This window comes from Hevea brasiliensis, chromosome 11 (assembly GCF_030052815.1).
Source record: "Hevea brasiliensis isolate MT/VB/25A 57/8 chromosome 11, ASM3005281v1, whole genome shotgun sequence".
NCBI classification, from domain to species: Eukaryota; Viridiplantae; Streptophyta; class Magnoliopsida; order Malpighiales; family Euphorbiaceae; genus Hevea; species Hevea brasiliensis.
This window is the reverse complement of record NC_079503.1, coordinates 94,091,549-94,117,570: the sequence shown is the minus strand read 5'-3', so window position 1 is coordinate 94,117,570 and position 26,022 is coordinate 94,091,549. Positions and strand designations below refer to the sequence as shown.

The 26,022-nt window shown below is 34.9% G+C and overlaps 1 protein-coding gene, 2 non-coding genes and 1 pseudogene across 3 annotated transcripts; 2 read left to right on the top strand and 2 right to left on the bottom strand.

Annotated features, from left to right (window-relative positions):
* Window positions 1-3,971: 3,971 nt before the first annotated feature.
* On the top strand, window positions 3,972-4,078 carry LOC131170848 (small nucleolar RNA R71). The gene has a single exon (XR_009141613.1). It is a non-coding gene; the product is annotated as a small nucleolar RNA R71 (small nucleolar RNA).
* Window positions 4,079-6,969: 2,891 nt separating this feature from the next.
* LOC110634110 (G-type lectin S-receptor-like serine/threonine-protein kinase SD1-1) lies at window positions 6,970-8,862 on the bottom strand (annotated as a pseudogene).
* A 1,575-nt stretch (window positions 8,863-10,437) lies between these two features.
* Window positions 10,438-12,350, top strand: LOC110634111 (uncharacterized). The gene is made up of 5 exons (XM_021783015.2): window positions 10,438-10,667; window positions 10,908-11,472; window positions 11,592-11,728; window positions 11,900-12,067; window positions 12,155-12,350. Exons 1-5 carry the CDS (start codon window positions 10,438-10,440, stop codon window positions 12,348-12,350), a joined length of 1,296 nt encoding a protein of 431 aa, XP_021638707.2.
* A 9,103-nt stretch (window positions 12,351-21,453) lies between these two features.
* LOC131171041 (small nucleolar RNA R71) lies at window positions 21,454-21,560 on the bottom strand. Its single transcript, XR_009141795.1, has one exon. It is a non-coding gene; the product is annotated as a small nucleolar RNA R71 (small nucleolar RNA).
* Window positions 21,561-26,022: the final 4,462 nt, after the last annotated feature.

The window sequence follows — 26,022 nt, the reverse complement described above, 5'->3', positions numbered from 1 at the left end:
CATAAGAAGATGGAAATGGCCCCATGAAATCAATTCCCCACACATCAAACAATTCAACTTCTAATATGGACTGTTGGGGCATCTCATCCCTCTTGGAAATGTTGCCTACCCTTTGGCACCTATCACACTTGCTTACAAAGTCTCTCACATGTTTAAACATATTAGGCTAATAGAAACCTGATGTCAAGACTTTTTCAATAGTTTTTGAGACACTAAAATGACCACCATATTCAGAGGAATGACAATGGTAAATAACATCATTTATTTCTTCCTCTGGTATACATCTCCTAATTATTCCATCATTACATCTCCTAAACAAAAGAGGTTCCTCCCAAGAATAAAATTTAACATCATGCAAGAATCTTTTCTTTTGCTGCCAAGATAAATCAGGTGGCAAGACACCACAAGATAAGAAATTCACAATATCAGCAAACCATGGAAGTGCAAATTTCAACACATACAACTGCTCATTCATGAAAAACTCATCAATTGGCACAATATCATCATCTTTATTTTCAGTTTTTATCCTAGAAAGGTGATCAGCCACCACATTCTCAACACCTTTTTTATCTCTTATTTCCAAATCAAATTCTTGAAGTAACAAAATCCATCTAATCAACCTAGATTTAGCTTCTTTCTTGCTCATTAAATACCTTATTGCTGCACGATCAGTGAAAACTATTACCTTTGAGTTGACCAAATAAGAACGGAATTTATTGAGTGCAAATACTACCGCAAGGAACTCCTTTTCAGTTGTAGCATAATTAACTTGAGCTTCATCAAGGGTTTGGCTTGCATAGTAAATGGCATAAGGTTTCTATCTTTTCGCTGGCCAAGGCGGCCCAACAAAGAAACTCGCTTGCATCACACATGATTTCGAATGGCAAAGTCCAATCCGGGGGTTGCATGATAGGAGCTGTTGTTAATGTCGTCTTCAACCTGCAAAAAGCAACCATACAATCTTGATTAAAATCAAATTTAACATCATGATTCAAGAGATTTGTTAAGGGTTTAGCAAGTTTAGAAAAATCCTGAATAAATCGCCGGTAAAACCCGGCATGTCCAAGAAAACTCCACATTCCTTTGACAGTGGTTGGAGGGGGCATTTTTTCAATGATTTCTATTTTAGCTCTATCCACTTCAATTCCCCTATTTGAGATCAAATGCCCTAAAACGATCCCCTCTTGGACCATAAAGTGGCATTTCTCCCAATTCAACACTAGATCATTTTTAGCACATCTCTACAAGATTTTAGACAAATTAGTCAAGCATGAATCAAAATTAGTGCCATATACTGAAAAGTCATCCATGAAGACCTCCATAATTTCTTCAATAAAATCAGAAAAAATGGCCATCATGCACCTTTGAAATGTGCCAGGCTCATTACACAATCCGAATGGCATCCTTCGATAGGCAAAGGTGCCATAGGGACAGGTAAAGGTAGTTTTTTCTTGGTCATCAGGATGGATTGGAATTTGAAAGAAACCAGAATATCCATCTAAGTAACAAAATAAAGAATGCTTGGCTAATCTCTCTAACATTTGATCCATAAAAGGAAGGGGAAATTTGTCTTTTCTTGTAGCATTGTTCAACTTCCTATAGTCTATGCACATTCTCCAACCTGTAACAGTTCTAGTGGGTATCAATTCATTATTCTCATTTTTAACAACTGTCACCCCACCTTTTTTTGGTACAACATGCACAGGACTAACCCACTCACTGTCAGAAATGGGGTAAATAATTCCAGCAGCTAGTAATTTTAGGATTTCCTTTTTCACAACATCCTTCATTGTAGGATTCAATCTTCTTTGATGTTCAATGGAAGGTTTACTATTTGGCTCTAGGAAAATCCTATGCATACAGACTGTTGGACTAATTCCCTTTATATCATCAATTGCATAACCCAAAACTCTTCTATATTCTCTCAAAACTCTCAACAATTTTTCATTCTCAATATCAGTCAAAGATGCATTAATTATAACAGGATATGTTCCATTGGGTCCAAGAAAAGCATACCTGAGGTTGGAAGGAAGAGGTTTAAGATCTACCTTTGGGGCATCCTCTACCTTTAATGATGGTGGTTTGATCTCCAAATTTTGCACTTCTTCAAGCTGAAAAATTGTGGCTTCAGGATGTGGTTGAGAGCTCTCCAAGTATTGTGCAAAAGCAGCTATGTTGTGATTATCATCATCAATGCTCCCACCATGGACTAAGCAATTTTCAAGTGGGTCTTGGGAATAGCTTTTTCTGAAATGCTCTTGAACAATCTCATCAATAATGTCTACCCGCAAACAAGACTCAACTTCTTCATGTTTCCTTTTCATGGCAGGATTGATGTTGAATATCATTTGATCATCTCCCACTCTAAGTGTCAATTTCTCACCCTTTACATCAATTAATGCTCCAGCTATTGCCAAAAAGGGTCTTCCCAATAAGATAGGAACTTTTGTGTCTTCTTCCATATCTAGAATGACAAAGTCCACCGGAATGTAGAATTTCCCAACCTTGATAGGCACATTTTCTAGAATGCCTTCTGGATACTTAATTGAACAGTCAGCCAATGAAAGATACATGTTTGTGGGCTTCAACTCTCCCATATTCAACTTCTCATATATTGAAAGAGGCATTAGGCTGACACTAGCTCCAAGGTCACATAAGGCATTTGCCACACAATTATCACCTATATGACAAGGAATGGAAAACACACCCGGATCTTTGAGTTTGGGAGGTAACTTCTTTTGAATTATAGCACTGCATTGCTCTCCCAAGTTGATGGTGTCATAGTCTTCTAGCCTTCTCTTGTTGGAAAGAATCTCCTTCAAAAACTTGGCATTTGGGATAATGCCTCAGTGAATGGCACATTGATATACAACTTCTTTAGCACTTCAAGGAATTTGCCAAATTGTTTGTCTAGCTTATGCTTGATGAATCTTTGAGGGTAGGGAAGGGTGGGCTTGTAAGGTTCAGGTGGGATGTATGGTTTTTCTCCCTCATCTTGATCACTTTTGCTTTCTTCTTCTTTTTCATTTTTCTTGCTCTCAACTGAATTTTCTTCTTTTGTGCTCTCTTTTTCTTCTCTCTTGTTTTCACTCTCTTGACCAACTTTCTTACCACTTCTCAAGGTCACAACCTTACATTGTTCATGAGGGTTTTGTGGTTGGCTATGTAGTTTGCCATAGGATTTGCTTCCCGATGAGCTTGCTTGTTGAGCTAATTGAGTCTCCAACATGCAATTGTGGACTTGTAATTGATCCATGGTTTGTCTCATGTGTTGCATTTCTTCCTCCAATTTGCTATTCATCTTGCTTTGTTCAGCAAAAAATTTCTCCATCATACTTTCCAAGGTTGGCTTCGGTTCATGAGGTGGAAGGGATTGTTGTGCTCTTGCTTGATATCCAGGTTGTGGCTGCCTTGTGGGCTGAAATTGAGGCTGAAATTGAGGCCTATTCTGCTGCACATACTGCTGGTTATGAGGATAATTTGAGCTTTGACCTTGTTGAGCAAAATTTGCTTATGGTCTCCATGTTGAGTTGTTCACATTAGAGTAAGAATTTCCCATTGGTTTTTGTTGATAACCTCCTGCATAAGCAGCTTGTTCTTGCAAATAATCATCACCATAAGAAGAGTAATCAACTCCACAGCTTTGGGTTCCATCTGTGAAGGCAACTTGTTGCATAGTTGTAGGAGTTGAGTTTGTTGCCTTTGTGCAAAAATCACTAAGAAGCTGAGTCAACTGATCAAATCTTGCATTCATATAGCTAACTGAGTCAAGTTCATAAATCTCAGCCTTCTTTGGCTCAAGTGCTCTAGGATTTCCCCACAAATGGGTATTATGAGCAATTTTCTCTAATAAATCATAGCATTCTTCACTTGTCATTCTCATGAAATCTCCTCCTACTTGTGAATCAATTGTGTTTCTTATGGCTGGAGTAACTCTGGTGTAGAAATTCTGAACAATCATCCATTTTGGTATTTCATGATGAGGACATTGCCTTTCAAGCTCCTTAAATCTCATCCAAGATTCATACAAAGTTTCATCATCCCTTGGTTTAAAAGCTACCATCAAATTCCTCAAATGAGTAGTCTTCCCAGGTGGGAAAAACTGAGATAGAAAAGCTTGAGATAGCTGCTCCCAAGTAGCTATAATAGCTTGTGGAAGTGAGTCATACCACTCCAATGCTGAATCCCAAAGAGAGAATGGAAATAAAGTGAGCCGAATCACTTCATCTGAAACTCCAGGTTGTCTTTGTGTACCACATATCATCAAAAATTTCTTCAAATGAGAATGAGGATTTTCAAGTGGACTACCTCCAAATTGTGAATTCTGAACCATTTGAATGAGACCAGTCTTTAACTCAAATTGATTAGCTCCAATAATAGGTCTGTTATCTCTCACATCAGCACATCTAGGAAAAGCATAATCCAACATGGATCTTCTTTGAGGATCATTTTGATTAACAACTTTATTTTGTCTATTTTGCTCATTTCCTCCATTGTTTCCACCAATAGCTCTATTTTGATTCTCCATATTTTCAATTGTCTCCTCTTGCTCAAATCTTTGTTGTTCTTCTTTTTCTACTTCCTTTCTTCTCTTGTATTCCTTTTTGTTGGCTCGGCAGAATTTTTCAATTTCTGGGTTGAACAACAATTCAGTATCACTTGTGCTTTTCGATCGTCTCATAAACAAGAAAAGTACCTGAAAAACACAAGGAATAGTAGTGAAAATAAAAGAAAATAAAAATTCTAATTAGCTTAAAACAATTAAAATCCAACTTAAAAACAAACAATTCCCCGGCAACGGCGCCAAAAACTTGATGTTGTGTAATCCGCAAGTGCACGGGTCACAGTAGTATAGTTTTAAAAAATGATATCGATCCCACAGGGAATTGTGCTTAAATTGGAAATAAAAGTATAAGCTAATTAGAAAGACAAAATTTAAAGATGTAAAATAAAATTTAGAATTAAAATTGGTATTTGAGGAATTAAAGCTAAATCAAACAATTAACTAAAATTAATTAAGCTAGATTACCAAAATTTAATTTGAAATTTCTATTTATGAAATTAAGAGGAATTAAATCTAAATTCAATAAAAATTAAAGTGATTCTAGAGATTGGATTTTCAATATTGTTTGCATGTGATTTATCCCTAATTTAGCCAAACACATGAGAATTGCAATTTTGAGGGAAATCAATTCTTAAATTTTTGAAACCTTTTTCAAGCATTTCAAAGTTGGTTTTCTTTAAATCAAACCCTGTTTTCACGGTATTTCAAACCTAACAAAAACCCAATTAAAGCTCTAATTGATTTTGGAAAGTTCCCCTTAATCCTCTTAGCTTATCTCTAACACTAAGAAAACAAAGTTTATTGCAAGATTATCTATCCCTAATATTCACTTTTCAGTCCATCTATTAAGGATTAAAGCTTAACTTAATGAGGGCCCATTCATCAAGCAAGGCAACAAGCTCACAAGCAATAAATCAAAATGTAACAAACCTCATTTAAATGACTAAATCAGTTCAAAACCACAATACAAAGCAATATTTACAAACCCATCTTTAGAATCTCAAATAACTACTCACAAATCATAGTTTAAAGACAAACCCAAATGTATAAATGAAGAAATAATGAAAATCTAAGTTAAGGAATAGAAAAACCCAGAAGAATGCTGCAGAAGCTGCTGCTGGAGAGTGCAGAAAACGGGTTCTGTAGCTGCTGGAAAATGGACAGACGTGCTCCCCCTTTCTCTCTTTCTTTTCTTGCCAAAAATGCCTCCCTTCCTCCTTATGGAAAGAAAATGATAAAGGAGACTTTATATAGGTGAGGGGACTGCCCTAGAATGGGTAAAAAGGTGGAAGATTCCAGAGAAAGTGAGGTATAAAATCAGAGTAACGGAAATGCCACGTCAGCCATTTCCAGTAAAAATGACATAAGCTGAATCGGTTATGTCGCAGGTTGTATCGCGGGTTGTGTAATAATCTGCCTGAATATCTGACGATCGACACAACCTGCGACATAAGCTACATTGGTTGTGCTGCAGGTTGTGTAACAATCTGCCTGAATATCTGACGCTCGACACAACCTGCGACATAAGCTAAATTGGTTGTGCTGCAGGTTGTGTAACTCTCGGCCATTTTTTACTCAACTTCAAAAATTTTTACAATTCAACTCTAATCTCCTCCAAATGGCTACTCTGATCAAAATACATCAAATTTCTCCAAATTTAACCTACAAAACAAATAAATTCCAAAAATTAAACTAAGAAGTGTAAAAATTATAAAATTGACTAAATATATATTAATATCTATAATAATAGCTATGAACAAGGGTAAATTATGTGCAAAAATTACTCCTAAATGATGATATAAAATGCATGCATCAACTTTCAGCCATAATTTGCTTACTTTAGTTGCTGGAGAAGTTAGTTTTTTGTAATCAGTGTAAACAACTTTCTCTGATGCCTATATTATGAATGAAATTTCAGCTCTCACTGTAGAATGAGAGTTCTGCTGCTGAAGATTGTTTTTCTTCTTCTTTTAGCTTGTTATTTCTCTATTTTTCTGAGTTTATTCTCTGCCCAATATTTAATAGAACAAATGACTGACTAGGTTTCATGTTGGAACCTAATGAATTATAGTTAAGTTAAACTAACTAGTTATTTTGATATGTAAAGCAATTCAAGTATTTTGATTCGTATTCAGAACAAGATGCATCTCCTACTCTTGAGCTGGTCATGTTTGAACAATTCCTGAAATTGAAAGAAGGTTGTTTAGGAGAAGGAAGAGTTATTTCGCTGCTTAGCATTAGAACTATAGTTGACACAGTAGGTCTGTCTGCTATAGTTTCTTGCACGCATAAGACTTCAAATTGAATGCATCTCAAGGTTTCATGGGGATTATGTGACTCCTCCAATGATGAATCAACTATCTCCAATGTTTTGCCTTCTGTCCATAAATCCCACATCTGTGTGGTTACTTCATAGCATTAGCACAATAGAAATGAAATTTCAAAATAAGTTGCATGGCTTCATTAACAAAGGTTTTGTCACATAGATGCCCTATCAAGCTATAGGAAGTTTCCTTTTGGTTAAGGCCATTGCTTCTCTTTCCACCAATAATCTCTAATAATAAGACCCCAAAACTAAACACATTGGATTTTATTGAAAATTTTCCAAATACTACTTACTCTGGTGACATATAACCACTATATAACAAAATTTTGAAAGATAAGTGTTAATATTTATGCCAAGAAATAAAAAAGAAAAGAAAAGCCTGCTCTTTTTAATCTCTCTGGTAGGATACTTACTATGTCCCAACAACTTTATTCGTAATGTCTTGATTTTGATCGCCTTTAAATATTCATGCTATGCCAAAATCTGAAATTTTTTTGTTTATCTCAGCATCTAATAAAACATTACCATATTTTAAATCCCTATGGATAATTCATAACCTTGAGTCTTGATGGAGATATAAGATCCCACGAGTAATCCCAACTATAATATTGAAGCGCGTTTCCCAATCCAAAATCACTCTTTTTGCTTGATTTGTATACAAGAAACCTTGAATTATTGTGTGCATAATAAGAAAGGAAACTATTATAGAACAGAGCATTACATTCCAAAAAGAAATGAGTCCAAACTTTTGCTTGGCAAGTATTCATATATTAACATCTGTTCTCTTTTCTGAATGCCGCAACCTACAAGTTTCACAAGATTCCTGTGCTGAAGCTTTGCAGTCAACATAACTTCATCTTTGAATTCTCTAATTCCTTGTCTTGAATTTTTGGACATTCTTTTTACAGCTATCTCTTGTCCATTGGACAGCTTACCCTGAATTCATGTGGCAAGAGTAAGGTTACTCATGAATGACCAATTTAAAGCAACTTTGCTTTTGCAGAACCTCGCAAGTTAAAACTAAAGGAACAACGTTATAAACAGCGCCAAAACTACCTTGTCCAAATATGTTGGTTTCAGAGAAATTGTCAGTGGCAGTAAGAATTGTGCTGAAATCAAAATATATCAAGTCTGGTTGATTCCTACTTCCTCTAAGCCCATTTTCTTCCAAAGAATCTTCATAGTAATTTGAGCCAATACTAGAATCAAATATCTTCTTGTGCAACCAGTTATTCCTTATCCTGTAAAATGAAAATGGAAAAGAATGCTCTTATTATAAATTTTTTCTGAGGCATTTGTTTTTCTGTGCAAAGAGTATTCATCATGATTCAAACAATCTCAGTGGGAGAAATAGTTAATTGAACATCAATTACATTTTCCAAGGCATTTGTTTCTTACCCTGTATTCCCCCTACAGAAATAGAAATAGATGAGTATGATGATGACAAGCCATGCAGAACTGAGGGATGGTAACAAAATAGCCAGCAGTTCCTTCTTTTGAAGAAAAAGGTTGGATTTGATTCGAAACTCAGCTGCAAGAGTAGGAAAGGAACACAACGTTACCTCCAAAAGAAAGGGAAACCAAGAAATCGTACCAACCCTTTTGGCTTTGGTCAAGTAGGAAAATTTAATGCAGAAATAACAGAACATAATCATGACAAAACGAAGAAGAAAATGTCACTTTAAAAAGTTCACAGTACAAATATGTTCTTCATAGTTAGTGCAAGAAGGAAAACGGTACCTAATTCAAGTGCATCAACAAGAACATAGAGATCATAGCCACTGTTATCAGAGAGATCAATGATGTCTATTAATTCTTCATACCATGCCAAACAACCAGTCCCACTCCCAGCAATGGGTATGCTTGCAAATGCAGAGCAAGAATAATTCCTCTTGCATTCCTGTTCACAGTCTTGGCGACTCATGCTCATATCCACCCAAATCGCTGCTGTAGTATCAGGAACTTTTAACATTTTCCACTATCAAAAACCCTTCTCCACGCCCACAAACCAACGAAGATTTGAGCCGCCTCCTAACACACCCACCTGATCCACCTCTTAGATGCCAGTCCCTTGTGAACTTAGGTTCGTACCTAGGTAAACAAGAGCATTTATATTGATATTTTTGGGTTCACACATACCATTAGCACCGCACGTTCCATACCATTCACACCGGTCCATAGGAACCAACCAGAACTCCTTCCATTGACCTTCAATGTCATGCCATGTTTGCTTCCTTACATATCCTGCTTCATCCAGCAAGATTCTGATAATAACAGAGAAAGCACTATAATTGTAGCTGAAGTATATTTTGTCTTCTGCATTTAAAAAACTGAAGTTGTAAAAAGTTAGTATTGTTTTCCATGGCCATGGAACGCTGCGCCGGTAATGATTCTCTCCCCTGTATAGAAAGAACTGTGGAGAGCCACTTGGTTCAATCCTAAGCGAGTACTCCCCACTTCCATTCTCTGATCTGCCCTATCCCTTTGCTCTGCTTGTCAATCTCCTTCCTCATTCCCCGATCTCATTCTTCCCTGCTCTGCTTTGATCTCCTGTCGACATTTAGGTGTTTAGGTTTTATATAGGGATTATTTGATTAATTTATTATTATTTAATTTATCATTTAATTTATTATTTTCCTTTTTTAATTTTTTTGTAAAACAATTTTATTAAGCAATTTCCATTAATTAATCACAAATTTATCCCATTAATTAATCACAAATTTATCACATTTAATATTAATTTTTTCTCTAAATGTATATTCCATAATTAGATTTTTTCAAACCAAATTTGAAGAGTTGTCATAATATTTTTTTTTTTGAAAAAAAGAAGATAAAAAATTTTCTCTCAAATTCACTAAAAATTTTCTAGATTTGCCATATTTTTGCAATCAAAGTTTTAAGGAAAATTAAGGACAAATGTAAATATGTTTTTAAAATTTTTTTTAAAATTATAAAATGTCAAGTTTAAATTCTAATTAATGATAAATAAAAAAATTCCAACATTGAAAATTTGAATTTTATATCAAAACATCATATATTTTTGTAATAATTTATATATAATATTTTTAATACAATTTATTTTATGCATCGTTAGATTATATATTAAAATTTTTCATAATAATTTTTATAGTCAATTTATTCAATTATATTATTTGATTTTTTTAATCTTTTAATATATAATTTACATTGTGCCTTAATCTTTAGTATATAATTTGTTTAAATAATGACCAAATTGTATGAAATTGCATTTTCTTTTTGTCTTTTGATAGGACAATATTTGAATGGATTCTTCAAATTATAATTCTACTCAAGCAAATAGCACTAGTGCCACTTCTTCGAAAACTAGGGAGGAAGAATTTAATCCTTTGTAGAGATATATGACTAAACTTGAGAAAACTGAAGAAGGAGGGGGTAATTATAAATGGATATGTAATTTTTGTGGGCAAGAAAAGCAAGGGACTTATATTAGAGTGAGGACTCATTTATTGAAAATCACTGGAAAAGGGATTGGTGTGTGTAAAAAAGTGAGGAATGTAGTATTTCTAAAATGAGGAAACAGGACGATGAGGCAACAAATAGAATTACCAATTCACAATCTAGGCGAGTTCCTTTGCCTATTAGTACAAGTTTTGTTCTTTCATTGAATATAATTGAACCAAGTATTTCAGCAACTTTGAAGAAAAGAAAAGTTAATGATTCTACTCTTGATAGAGCTTTTGACTTGCAAACTAGAGCTCAATTAGATGCAGGGATTGCTAGAATGTTCTACACTGGGGGGTCTACCTTTTAATTTTACTATTATTCCTTTGCTGCTAATCATGCTTTGGGTGGTTATGTGCCGCCTGTTTATAACAAATTGACAACCACATTACTTCAGCAAGAAAAAACAAATATAGAGAAGTTGCTTAAACCAATTAAAAGCACTTGATTAGAAAAGGGAGTTAGTATTGTGAGTGATGGATGGAGTGATCCCCAGAGGAGGCCTTTGATTAATTTTATGGTTATTTCTGAGTCTAGCCCCATGTTTATCAAATTTGTATATTGTTCTGGTGAAGTGAAAGATAAGCAATTTATTGCTAATTTGCTAAAGGAAGTAATTGATGAGGTGGGTTATCAAAAAGTGGTACAAGTCATTACTGATAATGCTTCGAATTGTAAGGGTGCTGAAGAAATCATTGAAGGAATGTTTCCACATATTTATTGGACTCCTTGTGTTGTGCACACTCTCAATCTTGCTTTGAAGAGTATATGTGTAGCAAAAAATTTGGAAACTAATCAAGAAACTTATGATGTGTGTCATTGGATCACTGAAATCCATGGGGATGCTTTGCAAATCAAGAATTATATAATGAATCATTCCACGAGGCTTGTAATTTATAATCGGTTTAGCCCTTTGAAATTGCTTTCAGTTGTTAACACTCGTTTTACTTCTATTGTTGTGATGCTTAAAAGATTTAAACTCATAAAGCGTGCTTTAGGAGCAATGGTTATGAGTGATCAATGGGCACAATACCGAGAAGATGACCAAGGCAAAACCAGTTTTGTTCGTGATAAAGTGGTGGATGAGGAATGGTGGGAAAAGGTGGATTACATCCTTACTTTTACTGGGCCCATTTATGACATGATTAGAGTTTGTAACACAGACAAACCATGCCTTCATTTGGTTTATGAGTTGTGGGATTCTATATTAAAAATGTGAAGAATGTTATTTTTTATCATGAAGGAAAGCAAGTGGATGAGTTTTCTCCTTTCTATCATGTGGTTCATCGAATTCTTTTTGATCGTTGGGCAAAGAGCAATACTCCCCTTCATTGTTTGGCTCATTCACTAAATCCAAGGTAAATTTCTAAGTTATATACTCATCTTCTCGCTGTAATTTTTTTTTATTTTCTGAATTTATTTTCTTTTTTTTGAAGATTTTACAGTGAAAAATGGCTTTAAGAGGGAGAAGGTAGAGTGCCTCCCCATATGGATGGAGAAGTATCAACTGAAAAAATTAAATGCTTTAGGAGGATTTTTTCAAATGAAGATGAGCGAATTAGAACAAATGATGAATTTGCAAATTTTTCTTTGAAAAGTGAGCCTTTTGCAGATCCTGATTCTATTAGAAGTATGTATGCTACAAATCCTAGGAAGTGGTGGGCATGTTTTGGTTCCAATGCACCTTTACTTCAAAGGTTAGCTTTTAAAGTGCTTGGACAACCTACTTTCTCCTCTTGTGGTGAAAGAAATTGGAGTACTTATTCTTTCATTCATTCATGTAGAAGGAATAAATTAACTCCAAAAGGTGCAGAGGACTTAGTTTTTATCCGTAATAATCTTCGTCTTCTGTCGAGAAACTCCTCCCAATATTATGATGCGAAAACAAAATTGTGGGATATTGGTGGTGATCAATTTGGGAGTATGGAAGATATAGGCGTTCTTGAATTTGCCAACCTTTATTGGATGAACCAGAGTTAGAGTCTATTATTTTTTTTTTATGAAAATGCAACTACAAGCACAGAGAAGGAGAAAGATAGTGAAATAGATGAAATATCATAAATTTCATTATCTTTTCTTTTTTAAACATTTAAATGTGTTGTAGTTTGTCTTTTTCTTGTAAGTATTAAACTTCTAAATATGTATCTTTATAGTTAAGTTTGAATGTTGATTTGGACTTTATTTATTGTTGAACATCTTTCATGATTTAGTCTTTTTTTTTTTTTATGAAAATGTAACTACAAACATGGAGAAGGAGAAAGATAGTGAAATAGAGGAAATGTCTTAAATTTCATTATTTTTTTTTTATAGTTAAATTTGAATGTTGATTTGGACTTTATTTATTGTTGAACATCTTTCATGATTTAGTCCTTTTTTTTTTATGAAAATGTAACTACAAACATGGAGAAGGAGAAAGATAGTGAAACAGAGTAAATGTCTTAAATTTCATTATCTTTTTTTTTTTAAACATTTAAATGTACTGTAGTTTATGTTTTTTTTTTTTATAAGTATAAAACTTCAAAATATGTATCTTTATAGTTGAATTTGAATGTTGATTTGGACTTTATTTATTGTCGAACATCTTTCATGATTTATATATATATATATTATATTTACACGTTTCCCTACATTTCCGTTTTCTATATTTTTTAAAATCCCGTTTCTCCGCGTCCGTTTCCGCGTTTCCCCATATCCGCGTTTCCGCGTTTCCCCATGTCCGCGTTTCCATTTCCGTGCTGCATAGATTGCAAATGCAGAGCAAGAATAATTCCTCTTGCATTCCTGTTCACAGTCTTGGTGACTCATGCTCATATCCACCCAAATCGCTGCTATAGTATCAGGAACTTTTACATTTTCCACTTTCAAAAACACTTCTCCACGCCCACAAACCGACGAAGATTTGAGCCGCCTCCTTATACACCCACCTGATCCATCTCTTAGATGCCAGTCCCTTGGGAACTTAGGCTCGTGCCAAGGTAAACGAGAACATTTATATTGATATTTTTGGGTTCACGCATACCATTAGCACCGCACGTTCCATACCATTCACACCGGTCCATAGGAACCAAACAGAACTCCTTCCATTGACCTTCAATGTCATGCCATGTTTGCTTCCTGACATATCCTGCTTCATCCAGCAAGATTCTGATAATAGCAGAGAAAATACTATAATTGTAGCTGAAGTATATTTTGTCTTCTCTATTTAAAAAACTGAACTTGTAAAAAGTTAGTTCTGTTTTCCACGGCCATGGAACCCTGTGCCAGTAATGATTCTCTCCCCTGTATAGAAAGAACTGTGGAGAGCCACTTGGTTCGATCCTAAGCGAGTACTCCCCACTTCCAGGATCATCTGCTGATCTCCATGATGTTATGGACCAGTTCAGGCCTCTTTTTTGATCCAACCCGATATTCAATCATTTTAGCAGGGTGTTTGTAGGATAATCAAAGCTTTGCCATACAATTCTTTTACTTGTACCTCGGACCAAAATCAAATTTCCCGAATCCAACAACTGGGCCTCACAAGCACCTGTTGCTTCCAACGAAATATTGGTAGACCATACAGGAATTTTTGGTCACGATTTTCATAGAGAACGAGGTTTCCATACTGGTTGATAAAAAGAACTCCAGAGCAGCCCTTGATGGGATTGTTCCCATTTGTGATCCACACCACCGTTTGTCTACGAGCCTTGTGGAACCAAATACCAAGATATCTATAGCCAGAATTGCCAGGGGTGAAAAATCCCACGCTAAAACTGTTGTTTTGGGAGACGAGAAAGTTGCCATGGGTAATGGTTTAGTTTATGGTTATGGTGTCTGTGGACGTGGAAAATATGAAACACAGGATTCTAAGCAAAATAAAGAGAAGCAGCTATTTCAAAAAAAAAAAAAAAAAAAAAAAAAGAGAAGCAGCTTTTCAGCCATGATGATTTTCAGTTGACCCTACTAAGCTTTGTGGTGTATGATATGGATCATGGTTTTGAGTTTCGGAATACATATAGAGCTGAATTGTTGACACTGTTACTCAGATTTCATTTTATTTTATTTTATTGCAAATTCAACAGAGGCCGAATGGACTGACCTCGTTTTTATAAGCAACAAGCTTATTATTAATAATATAAAGTCAAGAAAATAAGCCCCTCGAATCTTGCTTTCATCCACAATGATTAATCAGGAATTTATATAATATTTCAGATGAATTAAAAATTGTGTACCTTATTTCAATTACTCTTCCTGATAAGCTATTTCAGTTACGTTTAAGGTTTTTGTTTTAAATAAGGGAAATTTCTCAAGAATTTGTGTGATAAAAACTCATTTTAGACTCATTTAATAAATGAATTAAGCTCAAAGTCACCAATAATTGATTTATTAACAATTCTGAGCTAAATCTTTTGCAAGCTTGCGAGTTAATTTGTTAGAAGAACTATAAAAAATAACGAACTCAATGGACTGGCAGAAGCAATCACTCTCTAAAATTTTAAATTTTAATTGAAAATATATTAAAAATACTATATTTTTAATAAATTGGCATAATTAAGCTTTCAAAAAATTTTAGAGTATAAGTTTAAAATAATTATATTTTTTTATTGACCTAATTAAATAAAAACAAATTAATCCGTAGATATTCTAAAAACTTAAAAACTTATTTTTTATTGTCCAAACTAAAATAAAGACAATAAAAAATTAATGACTATAATTTGAATTTTCTTTTCAATAATAAATTATAAAAATTCTCAAATTGTGAGTGAAATATATTAAAATACACTTGATTTTAAATGTTATGTTTATCGCTAACCCTTCTCAAATCTAAATTCTGCATCCATCATTGCTTATAAATGTATTTATTTAAAAGGTTATGAATAGATTTATGAGCGGACTCATTTGAAGATGCGTAAATAAACTTGTCTAATAGATTCGTGAGTTGACTTGTTAAATAAGTTCAGGAGTAAGTTGACTTAATTGAATTTAAGTTTAATTTGTTTATAGTGAGAAATCACTTATTTATATAATATAAATAATTTGAGATGAGTAAAGCTCGAGTTTGAACTTAACATATTTAAATGAGTTAAGTTCGAACTAGAAATAAAATTCAGGTGCAGAGGCAAGAGAGACAAGGGGCAGCCTTGGCGCTAACCCCGCGTAAGCCTTTTAAAATCATTATATAAAAAGTTCATTTTATTTTAATTGTTGGCCCCTCTAAAAAATAATTTATATTTTTTATTATATTAGAAATAATGTAAAATATTAAAATATATATTGTTATTATATATATATATATATATATATATAATAAATTTTTATAGTATTGGTTCTAAAACAAATTATAACTTAATTACACTCTATTATAGTAATTTTTGAATTATAATATGATAAACAATAAGTGTAAACCATTTTTGAATTAATTTTTATATATAACATTGGCACCTCAAAAAAATTTTTGAGGGCTCCGACCTTGATAAAATTGATTTAATTTATGATAATAGATATGCAAAAGAATGTATTAAATTCCCCAATTGTGAGCCAATGTTGATTTTATTTAATACATAAAATGTTAATTTAATATATTTTTAAATATAATCAATTGTGTATACTTTAATTAAATTTATGTAAATTAATATAAATATTTAATTTAATAATTTTAAAATTTATTTTTATATGAAATTTAACTTATATTAAATACAATTGATTGTTAAAAAAAAAATACACTTGATGTTTAATAAGAAGCAACGTCGTTTTCGTTATCTATTTGCTCTGTCTTCACTAAATTGCATTGGTACTCTGTTCCATCACTTTCCACATATCCTTCTCGGTGGTCCTTGACTGGGATTGCAACCTCATATCTTTTCCACCGCTTCACCCATTCTCATTTTTAAGCTGATTTGAAACCCCTTTTTTTGCTCAGTTTTGCCCTTCTGCTTCTTTTATGGAGCAGTTACCACTTTCAATAAATGAGATCTGCAACAAAACAAATTTATTATCTTGGGATGAACTAACTCTAGAGTTAAATGCAGATGACAAGGCAGCAACCTCACTATCAAATATTGTGCTAGTGGGAAAAATCATTTCAACAAAGAACTATTCAGCTTTCCATGTCCGTAACATATTAACCAATATTTGGAATCTAGCTTTTGATTTCCAAATTAAGCCTTTCTCAGAAGGCAAAAATACTTTCCTCTTCACCTTTTCTCATGAACGGGATAAAATCAGAGTCTTGAAAGAAATTCCCTAGTCTATCAATAATTATTTACTCATCCTCAAACAATGGTCCCCTCAACAACGAATTGATGAAATTGACTTCTCATCATGCCCATTCTGGTTACAGGTGCATGGTCTCTCTTTTAACCAAATGACCAAGCAGAACGTAGCACAAATTGGGAAGATGTTCAAGGGATTGGTGGATACTGATTTTGCGTCCAACTATGACGTCTCCGTCGGCGGTTGTCTGAGAATCAAAGTGGAAGTAGATGTTAACAGACCCTTGTATGAAGGATTCACAAACAAGAAATCTGATGGAACGATTGACAGGGTTAGATTCAGGTATGAGCGCCTACTTGAGTTTTGTCACATGTGTGGTTTGATTGGCCATTAAATGCAAACATGCCCAAACAGCTCAAAGGTTCTAGCACCAAAATATAACGGTAGAAGACAAGAGTATGGGCATTAGATGAAAGTTGAGTTGTTCTCCTTAAAACCACGATCTCAACCTAAAGAGGAAGCCCATAAAGATCAACCTTCTGCTTCAAACTCAACCACCATAAACACCCCCATCGGTGGTGCAACTAATGGTGCGTGAAGTTCCCTCAATACCAAGACCCCAACAATTTCCAACTTTGGTCAAATTAATAGAAATGTTATGCCAAGATTCCTTAACACCCATACCCACAGCACATAATAGCAACCTGGTTGTCAGAGAATCCCAACCACCAAATTGCCTTGTCCTATTAAAACCATCCTTATATCTATTGAAAAGCAACCTCACCCACAAGTTTTCCTTGGGAAAAATGGAAACCACCTATAAAGTGATCCTTGTAAAGATAGATTTTTGTACCAAAATATCTTTTTTTGAAACTCCACTGACAAAGAAACTTCTCACACACATAAACCTCTCTCTCTTAAACGTAAACTTTATCCCTTAAAGCCAGAACCCTATAAACATCCCTAAGAAGTTAACCCGCTATTAAATGACCATAACTCAAATCCAAGGCCCAACTTCTTAACCTTTTCAGATCTCTCCTGGGCCCAAATTATTGGGAAACCCATTTATATACCTGAAAGCAATCCTATTATTTCTTTATAGAGTATTCAGGCTTGCGATTATAGCCCATCTCAACAATTAAGCTCAACTGAATATGGAGTGGAGAAAGGAGGTTCGAGAAACCCACCAAAAAAGAAAAAAAATGGGATTAAAAAGAACATTAAGCTGAAACACTTAGCAAGAAGGTGCTCTATCCAGAGGCATGGGATGCAAGCACAAAAAATATGAGATGCTCAAATTAACCATTTGGAGGAGGAGATGGAGAAAGTTATATCAATTACAGTCTAATTTGAGGCTTAGGTGGCTAGCTAAAAGCCACCAACAGAACCATAACTCTTCTAAGTTGGAATTGTCAGGGGACTGGGCAACCCTTGACAATGAACACCCTCTGGAAACTCATTTCCCATAATAAACCTTGGATAGTCTTCCTCTCAGAAACAAAGAAAAAAAAATCTCATTTTTAGAAAGGTGGAGAAGGAGATTTGGCTTTCAAGAATCCTTTTATGTTGAACCAGTGGGGCTTTCTAGTGGTCTAGCTTTGTGGTGGAATTTAGAGTTCCCTATTCAAATTAACTAGGCATATAGATGGATAGATGCAAAGGTAAATCTGTCTAATCCTTGGCATGCTTCTTTCATGTATGGCAATCCTGTATTTAAGGGGAGATTTAAATTTTTGAATGATTTAAGCAATTTGCAATTGGCAAAACGAGATCCATGGCTAATTATTGGGGACTTCAATATCTGTTGTTCACCTCTAGACAAGAAAGGAAGAAGAAATATTAATCCTCATCTTGTTGGGGCTTTCCATGACTTTCTTTTAATAAGGGATTGGAAGAGATGTTTTTCATTGGAAATAGATTTACTTGGACAAATAAGTAGAATGGTAGGGATAGAATTTTTGAGCACATTGATAAAGCACTTATTAATCTAGAATGGAGACTTCTGTATCCTCAGTGTCATCTTGTGCCTGGAAATTTTGGTGCATCAGATCATAGGTCCTTGGTTTTGCATCTCACCTAGAAAAAAAGGAATTATGCCAAGAACTTCTATTTTGACACTCAATGGACTACCTCTATGCAATGTGAGGAAGTGATCTCAGAATCCTAGAACTCTCTGTCTAATAATTCAAATTTGTTAGGAAAGCTTAATTTGTGCAAGGATCGTCTTTTGGATTGGGGGCAGTGTACTCTTGGGAATTCCAAAAAGCCTATTCAAGCTCTAGCTAAAAAACTATATGTTCTCATGTTAGATTCCTTGAACCAAAATAATGAATATGAGATTGAGGACACCAGGAATCAATTGAAACATCATTGGAAGCTTGAAGAAATGTATTGGTTCCAAAAGTCCAGGATTAATTGGCTCTTGTATGGTGACAAGAATATGAGATTCTTCCATGCCACAACAGCTCAAAGAAGACTGAAAAATCAAATTTTATCTATTAAGGATAGCAGAGGTCAGTGGATCCAAGAGGAGGATGCTATCTTAAAGAAGGCCTTTGATTTCTTTAACAATCTTTTTACTGTAGGTCAAATTACCGTTTCTGAGAAAATTTTACAAGAAGGCCTTGTTACACTCATTTCATATAGGCACTTTAGGGTAGTTTTGCATCCATTTTGCCCTCATATTTTAGTGTATTTTATGTTTTTAGCTTTATTTTATCTTATTTGTTAATTTTAGATACTTTATATTTGATTTTCGTAATTTTGTTATTTTTGATAGGATTTTGTGGCAAATCGAAGATCAATGAGTGCAATAGGAAGTGAGTTGAAGAGATTTGGAGTTCTTTAAGCATGGAGGAAAGTTGAAAAAATCAAGCCTTGAAAGAGCAAACCAGCCGAAATTTGCTTGAGACTTTGCTTAAGATCATGCTTAGGGTAAAGCGACAGTGCTTAAGGTGCAGCACAAGTCAAGCATGAGCAGAAAAGTCCATTTTACTCTAAGTCTGCCGAGATTTGCTGAAGGTCTGCTTAACCTTAAGCAGACAGTGCGACCAGAAGCTGAAATTTGCTAAAAGTCGCTTAGGGTTAAGCGAACCCTAAGCGGCATCGCCTAACGTGAAAGATGCTGCTGACTTGGATAATTTTACTCCTCATTTCCTATCCACTCCTTGGCTCTTATTTACTTTTAGGGCAACTTTTTAGGACCATATAAATTCATCATTTCCTTATTTTTGCCACAAGAGGAAAGGGAGGAAAGACAAAAAGGAAAGAAAATTTAATAGAGAGAGAGAGAAGACACCATTTTCTCTTGGAGGAGGAGCTGCTGCACCAGTTTTGGAGCTCCAGAAACCAGAGATTTTGGTTCTTCTACCTGGGTTTTTCTATTTTAGTCCTTTTATCATGTTTTTCTTTACTTTTCCATCAATCTTTCTTGTAAATACCATCATGAGTGAGTAAACTCTTTAGATTTCAGAGTTGGGAAATATGTTTTAGATTAATTTGTGGATTTGGACTGGGTATTTCCTTATTTTACATAAATATGAGTTTTGATTCTTTCCTTGTGTGCTTGATTTACTTGCCTAATGTTGGTACCCATTGGGTATTGTGTTAATCTTTGATTGAAGGACCGAAAGGTGAAAGTCATTGATAGATAATCAAGGATTGGAACTTAAAATCACCTAGATTTAGAAATAAACTAGGATTTTAAGAGGATTTAATGATTGGTTACAAAACTTAATGGGTTTTAGAGTAATCAAATAACATACGAAAGTAGGTTTGGTTATTTTAGAACACACTTTGGTTTGCTTGAAAAAGAAATCAAAGGAATTTAGAATTAATCACCTTCAAACTCTATTTTTCCCTAAAAATTGGAATGCCCAAGACAAATCCCAATTAATTTATGCATAAACCCCCAACTCTGGAATCACTTTTAGCATAATTAGACTTTGATTTGAATTACCCATTGTTAATTTAGTTTAATTGCAAACTAGATCTAGAATTTATTTGTTGCCCTTTTACCCATTCCAATTAGATTAATCAATTTACCTTGCTCATTTACATTTACCATTTATTCATTAATCATTAGCCTAAATAATCGCTTCATTCATAGTTTGGTACTTAAACAGCAAATCCTTGTGGGAACGATACTTGATTCATCACTTTATTACTTGAGACGACCCGTATACTTGCGGATTCGCCACATCAAGTTTTTGGCGCCGTTGCCGGGGATTTGATTTTTGTTTGATATTGAACAATTGTTTGTTTGGTTAATTTGGGCACTTTATTTTATTTTCTTTTTACCATTTTACTTTGAGAATTTGTTTATTTTGTTTTTCAGGTGCTTTATTTTATGAGAAGGACAAAAAGTGAAAAAATCAATTTATTCTTTGACCCAGAAATAGAAAAGACAGCAAAAGCTTTAAGAGCAGAATCTAAAAGGAGAAAAGTTGAAATTAAAGCTCAACAACAACAAGAAAGAGCACAAGAGCAAGAGCAATTACAAGAAAAAATGGCCAACAACAATAACAACCGCTCTGTGAAGGATCATGCCTATCCTAACATTGGAGATTTCATGCCAAGTATCACAAGACCAAGGGTAGAAGCTAATAATTTTGAACTGAAGCCTGCACTTTGTCAGATGGTACAACAATCACAATTTGGAGAAAATCCAAGTGAAAGTCCACATGTGCATCTAGCACACTTTCTTGAGATCAGTGATATGTTGAAGATAAATGGAGTTTCTGATGATGCAATTCGACTCAGATTATTTCCTTTTTCTCTGAAGGATCGAGCTAGAGAGTGGTTACATTCTTTGCCACCGGGTTCTATCACAACATGGGATGAACTTTCTCAAGCATTTCTGGCTCAATATTTTCCACCAAGCAAAACAGCTAAGCTAAAAAATGAGCTGACTTCTTTCAAACCTAGAGATGATGAGAGCTTGTATGAAGCATGGGAGAGGTACAAGGATTTGCAAAGGAGATGTCCACATCATGGGATTCCTAAGTGGATGCTTGTTCAACACTTTTACAATGTAGTTTCACCAACTATTAGAAGTACAATTGATGCATCTTCTGGAGGTGATCTTATGGAGAAATCTGAAGATGAAGCTTTTTCTGCTCTTGATAAAATTGCTTATAACAACTACCAATGGAGTTGTGAGAGGAATGAGATCAAGAAACCAGCTGGTATGTTTGAGCTTGATGCCATGAATATGATTAATGCTAAGTTTGATGCTTTGACAAGGAAGATGGACAAGCTAAGTATGAAAGTAGATTCTTCAGCCGGAGGTTCTAGTAATTCAGTAGAAGTTGGAGCTGCAAATGTCAATTGTGCAGCAGATTTTTCTACACTTAATCAAGATTTTTCAAGTGAGCAAGTGGATTATGTGGGGAACTACAATCAAAGACCAGGTGGTAACCCATTTTCTGCAACTTATGATCCAGCATGGAGAAACCACCCCAATTTCTCTTGGGGAGGTAGACAGGGGCAAAATCAGAATTTTCAGCAACCTTCTGGGTATCAACAACATCAGAATTTTCAGCAGAATAGAGGTCCTCCTCCTAGAATTTCTAAACCTCAAAATGCACCTGCTCCACCTCTACCACAACAAGCACAACCAGACAAGACAGCTAGATTAGAAGCTATGATTGAGACTCTACTTGTGAGCCATCAAAGTCAACAAGAAATGATTTCTCAATTAGCATCTAAAGTGGATCAAATGGCAACACACAACAAGATGTTAGAGAATCAAATAGCTCAACAAGCTAGCTCTTCAAGTAACAAAGCATTTGGGAAGCTCCCTAGCCAGCCAGAAAATTCAAGGGAGCATTGCAAGGCTATTACATTGAGGAGTGGAAAAATATTGGAGAATGGAGATAAAAAAATTGAAGAGAAAATTGAAGAAGAGAAAAACAGAGAAGGAGATGAACAAACTGCAGATCGCCCTAATCACCTTCTTCAGAGGTCCATGAAAATTGAATGGAGGGCGGGCTTACAACTCTCTGACCGTCGATACCGCTCATTTTCAAGAAATGAAGTTAATTTTGATCGGAAAAAGATCAAACTCTTACTAGATTGTAAATCGATGCCTGAAAAGTTGGGGAAATTGAGAGAGAGTGTCGAGAGGCTTAAAGAAATGGAGAGAACAAAGTGTGCGAATGACTCAAGCCCCGCACTCCTATTTATACTCATATGAGCATTAAATGTTAGTGAGGCCCTAGGCGACGCATTAATAAGTGGGAAATCCAATTGTATCCTAATTCTTCATTAAGATAAGATTCCAGAGGGGGAAGAGATCAGATGAGTGAGGTTAGTTGCGAGGATTGACCAGAGATTAGATAGTAATAGGGTCCGAACATAAGAGATCAGTTGAATAAGGGTATGACTAAAGATCAGATCAGATAAGGTTATGATGAGATCTGATTGGTTGAAAAAGGTATTAGTTAAGAGAGATCGAAAAGACAATCAATGCAATGTAAACAATAAAAAACATAGTTAATAAAATAAATAAAATAAAATAAAATAAATCTTAAATAAAAGTCCATTTTATTTCTAAAAGATTAGATTACATCATTGGATGGTCTTCCCCAATCCGATCACTAATTACAAATATTCCTACCTACTCTACCCTACTTCTACCTTGTGTCTACAGTTCGACACCTCTCGATCTCAAGATGCCATTCAAGAGACATGTAGAGATCAGGAGGGTAGCTCTCATCAACTATGGTAAAGACTTTGGAAAGCTTGGTGTCATCGTAGATGCCATGGACCAGAACAAAGCTTTAATCGGGGCCCCTGATATGGTTAAGAGCTAAATGAACTTTAAGAGGCGGTCATCGATATCAAGATTGAAATTAGCAGTCCCCTTGCCCGAGATCGGTCTGTGGCTTAGACCAAAAACCCGATTAGAGATTGGCATGGTAGTCATTTTGGACCCTAATCGACCATTTAGTTCGATTCCCTCACCATTATCAGATGACATTCTCATAATTATCTGATCGTCAGTGTCATCCATTTTCTAGTGATAGGTAAAGAAAGTTATTGGAAAAAGATCCAAGAGGCTGTCATGTTGAAAATCGGTGTTGGAAAAGCAAAGCATATGGAAGAACAAGCCGAAGGCTAGCCAGAGAGGAAAAGTGTGAAGGTGAAAATGACAAATTTTCCCCTTAGTATATATAGGCCTCAGTATTCAATACTCCCGAAACTCTAAGTGACATAATGGTAAGTGAATAATTTAATGCCTTCCTAATTTTCAAAGCGTACCAACAGAAAGCAGATGAAGAGAATGGATAAAAAGATCAGAAATGTAATAGGAGATCAGACGTCAAAGCTGAAGATACAGAGATAGGATTAGTTAAAGATTGGCAGATTGGATAGATCGGGAGGTTGGAAAATCAACGAAAGTTACTTTAGACCATGACCCTTAATCTATGAATTCAACTTCCCCGCCGTTGGATTTGAATTTGTTAAAGCATTTCGGATACAATCTGATCTCCACCATCCACTTCATTTCAAAACAAGGATCTGAACCATTGAATCTGAGGCAGTTAAAACATTTTGGTACTCCCCAATACATACCTTTGATTTCACCTGTAAGGATGGATTTTGGACCATTGGATTAAAGTGAATAACAGATTCAGCACCTTTCATTCCCCGCCCTTGGATCCATTCTGTAAGGCAAAACCTCCAACCATTGGATTAGAGAAAATGATAAAAGAGTCTTGAGTTAAATCTCAGCCTTCAATTCTTGGTCTCTTTAATTCGTGACCCTTAGATTCAGTCCTTCTAGATCCACACCCTTCAATCTTACCATCTGAAATCCTGGTCATTCATTTGAAGACCCCCGTTCCCTATAAATACTTGAATGCTTTTTTGTAGAAGGGGTCTTTGGGTCTATGTTTTGAGATTTAGGGTATTGGTCCTTGACTTTTGATCTTGAGATCTTGATTTTGCAGTTTCCCTTGGCACTTTGATCTTCAGTCTCAAGTTTTGATCTCAATTTTTCGTCCATCTCCTGGAATATAAAGTTATTGGTGCAAAAGAGGCTTTAAAAACATGTTTTCTAAAGAATCTTCTCCAGAAGTTCTAATATTCCAGTCCCATTCTTTAGTAGACTTGCTCAAAAGTTCAGTGGTTCAGCTTTAGTTAGTCATCAGGATCTTATTCCCGTCACTTTCATCATCTCAAAAGGTGCTCCTAGTCAGCTCAGCCTTAAGGGACCCCATCTTGACGTGAGACATTAGCATTGTCTCTCCCTTCACATTGGTAGCTCATTGCAGGTAAATGTCTTAATAGTCCCTCTTCTAATTGAATGCAACTAGGCTGTATTTGTTACATAAGAACTTTTAGGACATCAAATCATATTGAACTTTTAGAAAAGATTAGTGTTAGATTGATTTATCTCGCAAATGTTACCTTTTGCATGCTATAGTAACGAGTACGTCACTTCAAAAGATTTTTATTTTTGATAGTGTAAGAATAACAATTTGGATGGAATAAATGTTACTAGAGTTTCAGAAGAATAGTAAAGAGTTCTAATTCAAAAATAAATACGAGGGTGATGATATGGAGAGTTCAGATTCAATTAAAGAGGGGGGAAAAGGCAAGTAGATGTAAGTTCAGGTAAACATAGAGAGTTCGGGTAACTAATAAGAGATAAAAAATCAAGGAGATAAGAAAAGAGTCCAGACAGTAAGAAAAGAGATCGAAAATCAAGAGGACAAGAAAAAGAGTTCAGACAGTAATAAAGAGATCGAAAATAGTGCGCACAATTTATCATTTCACAGAATCTTAATTCTTTATATCATTCCTGTCTTTTAGCGGGAGTTCAGCACAGAGTCCTTTCCTTGAATCCCCGTAGTTCTATGTATCTATTACGAAGCTCATCTTTTATAAACACGGTAGTTTGGGAGAGAGTCCTTTCTTCAAACCCCCGTGATTTTACATTTTATTATTAAGCTCATCCTTTATAAATATGGGAATTCAGGAGAGAGTCCCTTCCTTGAACCCCTTTGTTTTATGGAGATCATTCTTTACAAAAAATGGGAGATCGGGAGAGAGTCCTTTCCCTAAATCCTCGATTTTCATGAGGGAGTTCTTCCAAGAACCTCAAACTTTATATTGAGGCCCAAAGGAGAGTCCTTCTTGGAGTCCTCATGCTAATATCATGAAGGAGAGTTTTCCCTTGAAGCTCAGTTTAATCAAATAAAATGCCATAGTCTCAAAAATATTAAAATGATAAGATGAAACGATATGGGTAAAAGTTTTACGGATAATTATTGCCGATAATGAGACTTTCCTTCATTAACTGAGAGTCCTTATTAATGAAGGGAACTCTCTAGGTTTTAATTATGCCATTCCTTTTGAATTAGAGTCCTAATTAAGAGGAATGAAAATCCATACCCATATCGGTTCATGCATATTCACTATACACACCATACCCTCAATTATTTGGATGCCA

Excerpts from the sequence above, each read along its gene's own strand:
- LOC110634111 (XM_021783015.2), top strand. The coding sequence starts at position 10,438 with ATGAGGAAACAGGACGATGAGGCAACAAATAGAATTACCAATTCACAA. Across the intron at positions 11,473-11,591 it reads ATGAGGAATGGTGGGAAAAG|AATGTTATTTTTTATCATGA; the intron begins GTGGATTACATC and ends AAAAATGTGAAG. Across the intron at positions 12,068-12,154 it reads AATGCACCTTTACTTCAAAG|AAGGAATAAATTAACTCCAA; the intron begins GTTAGCTTTTAA and ends TCATTCATGTAG.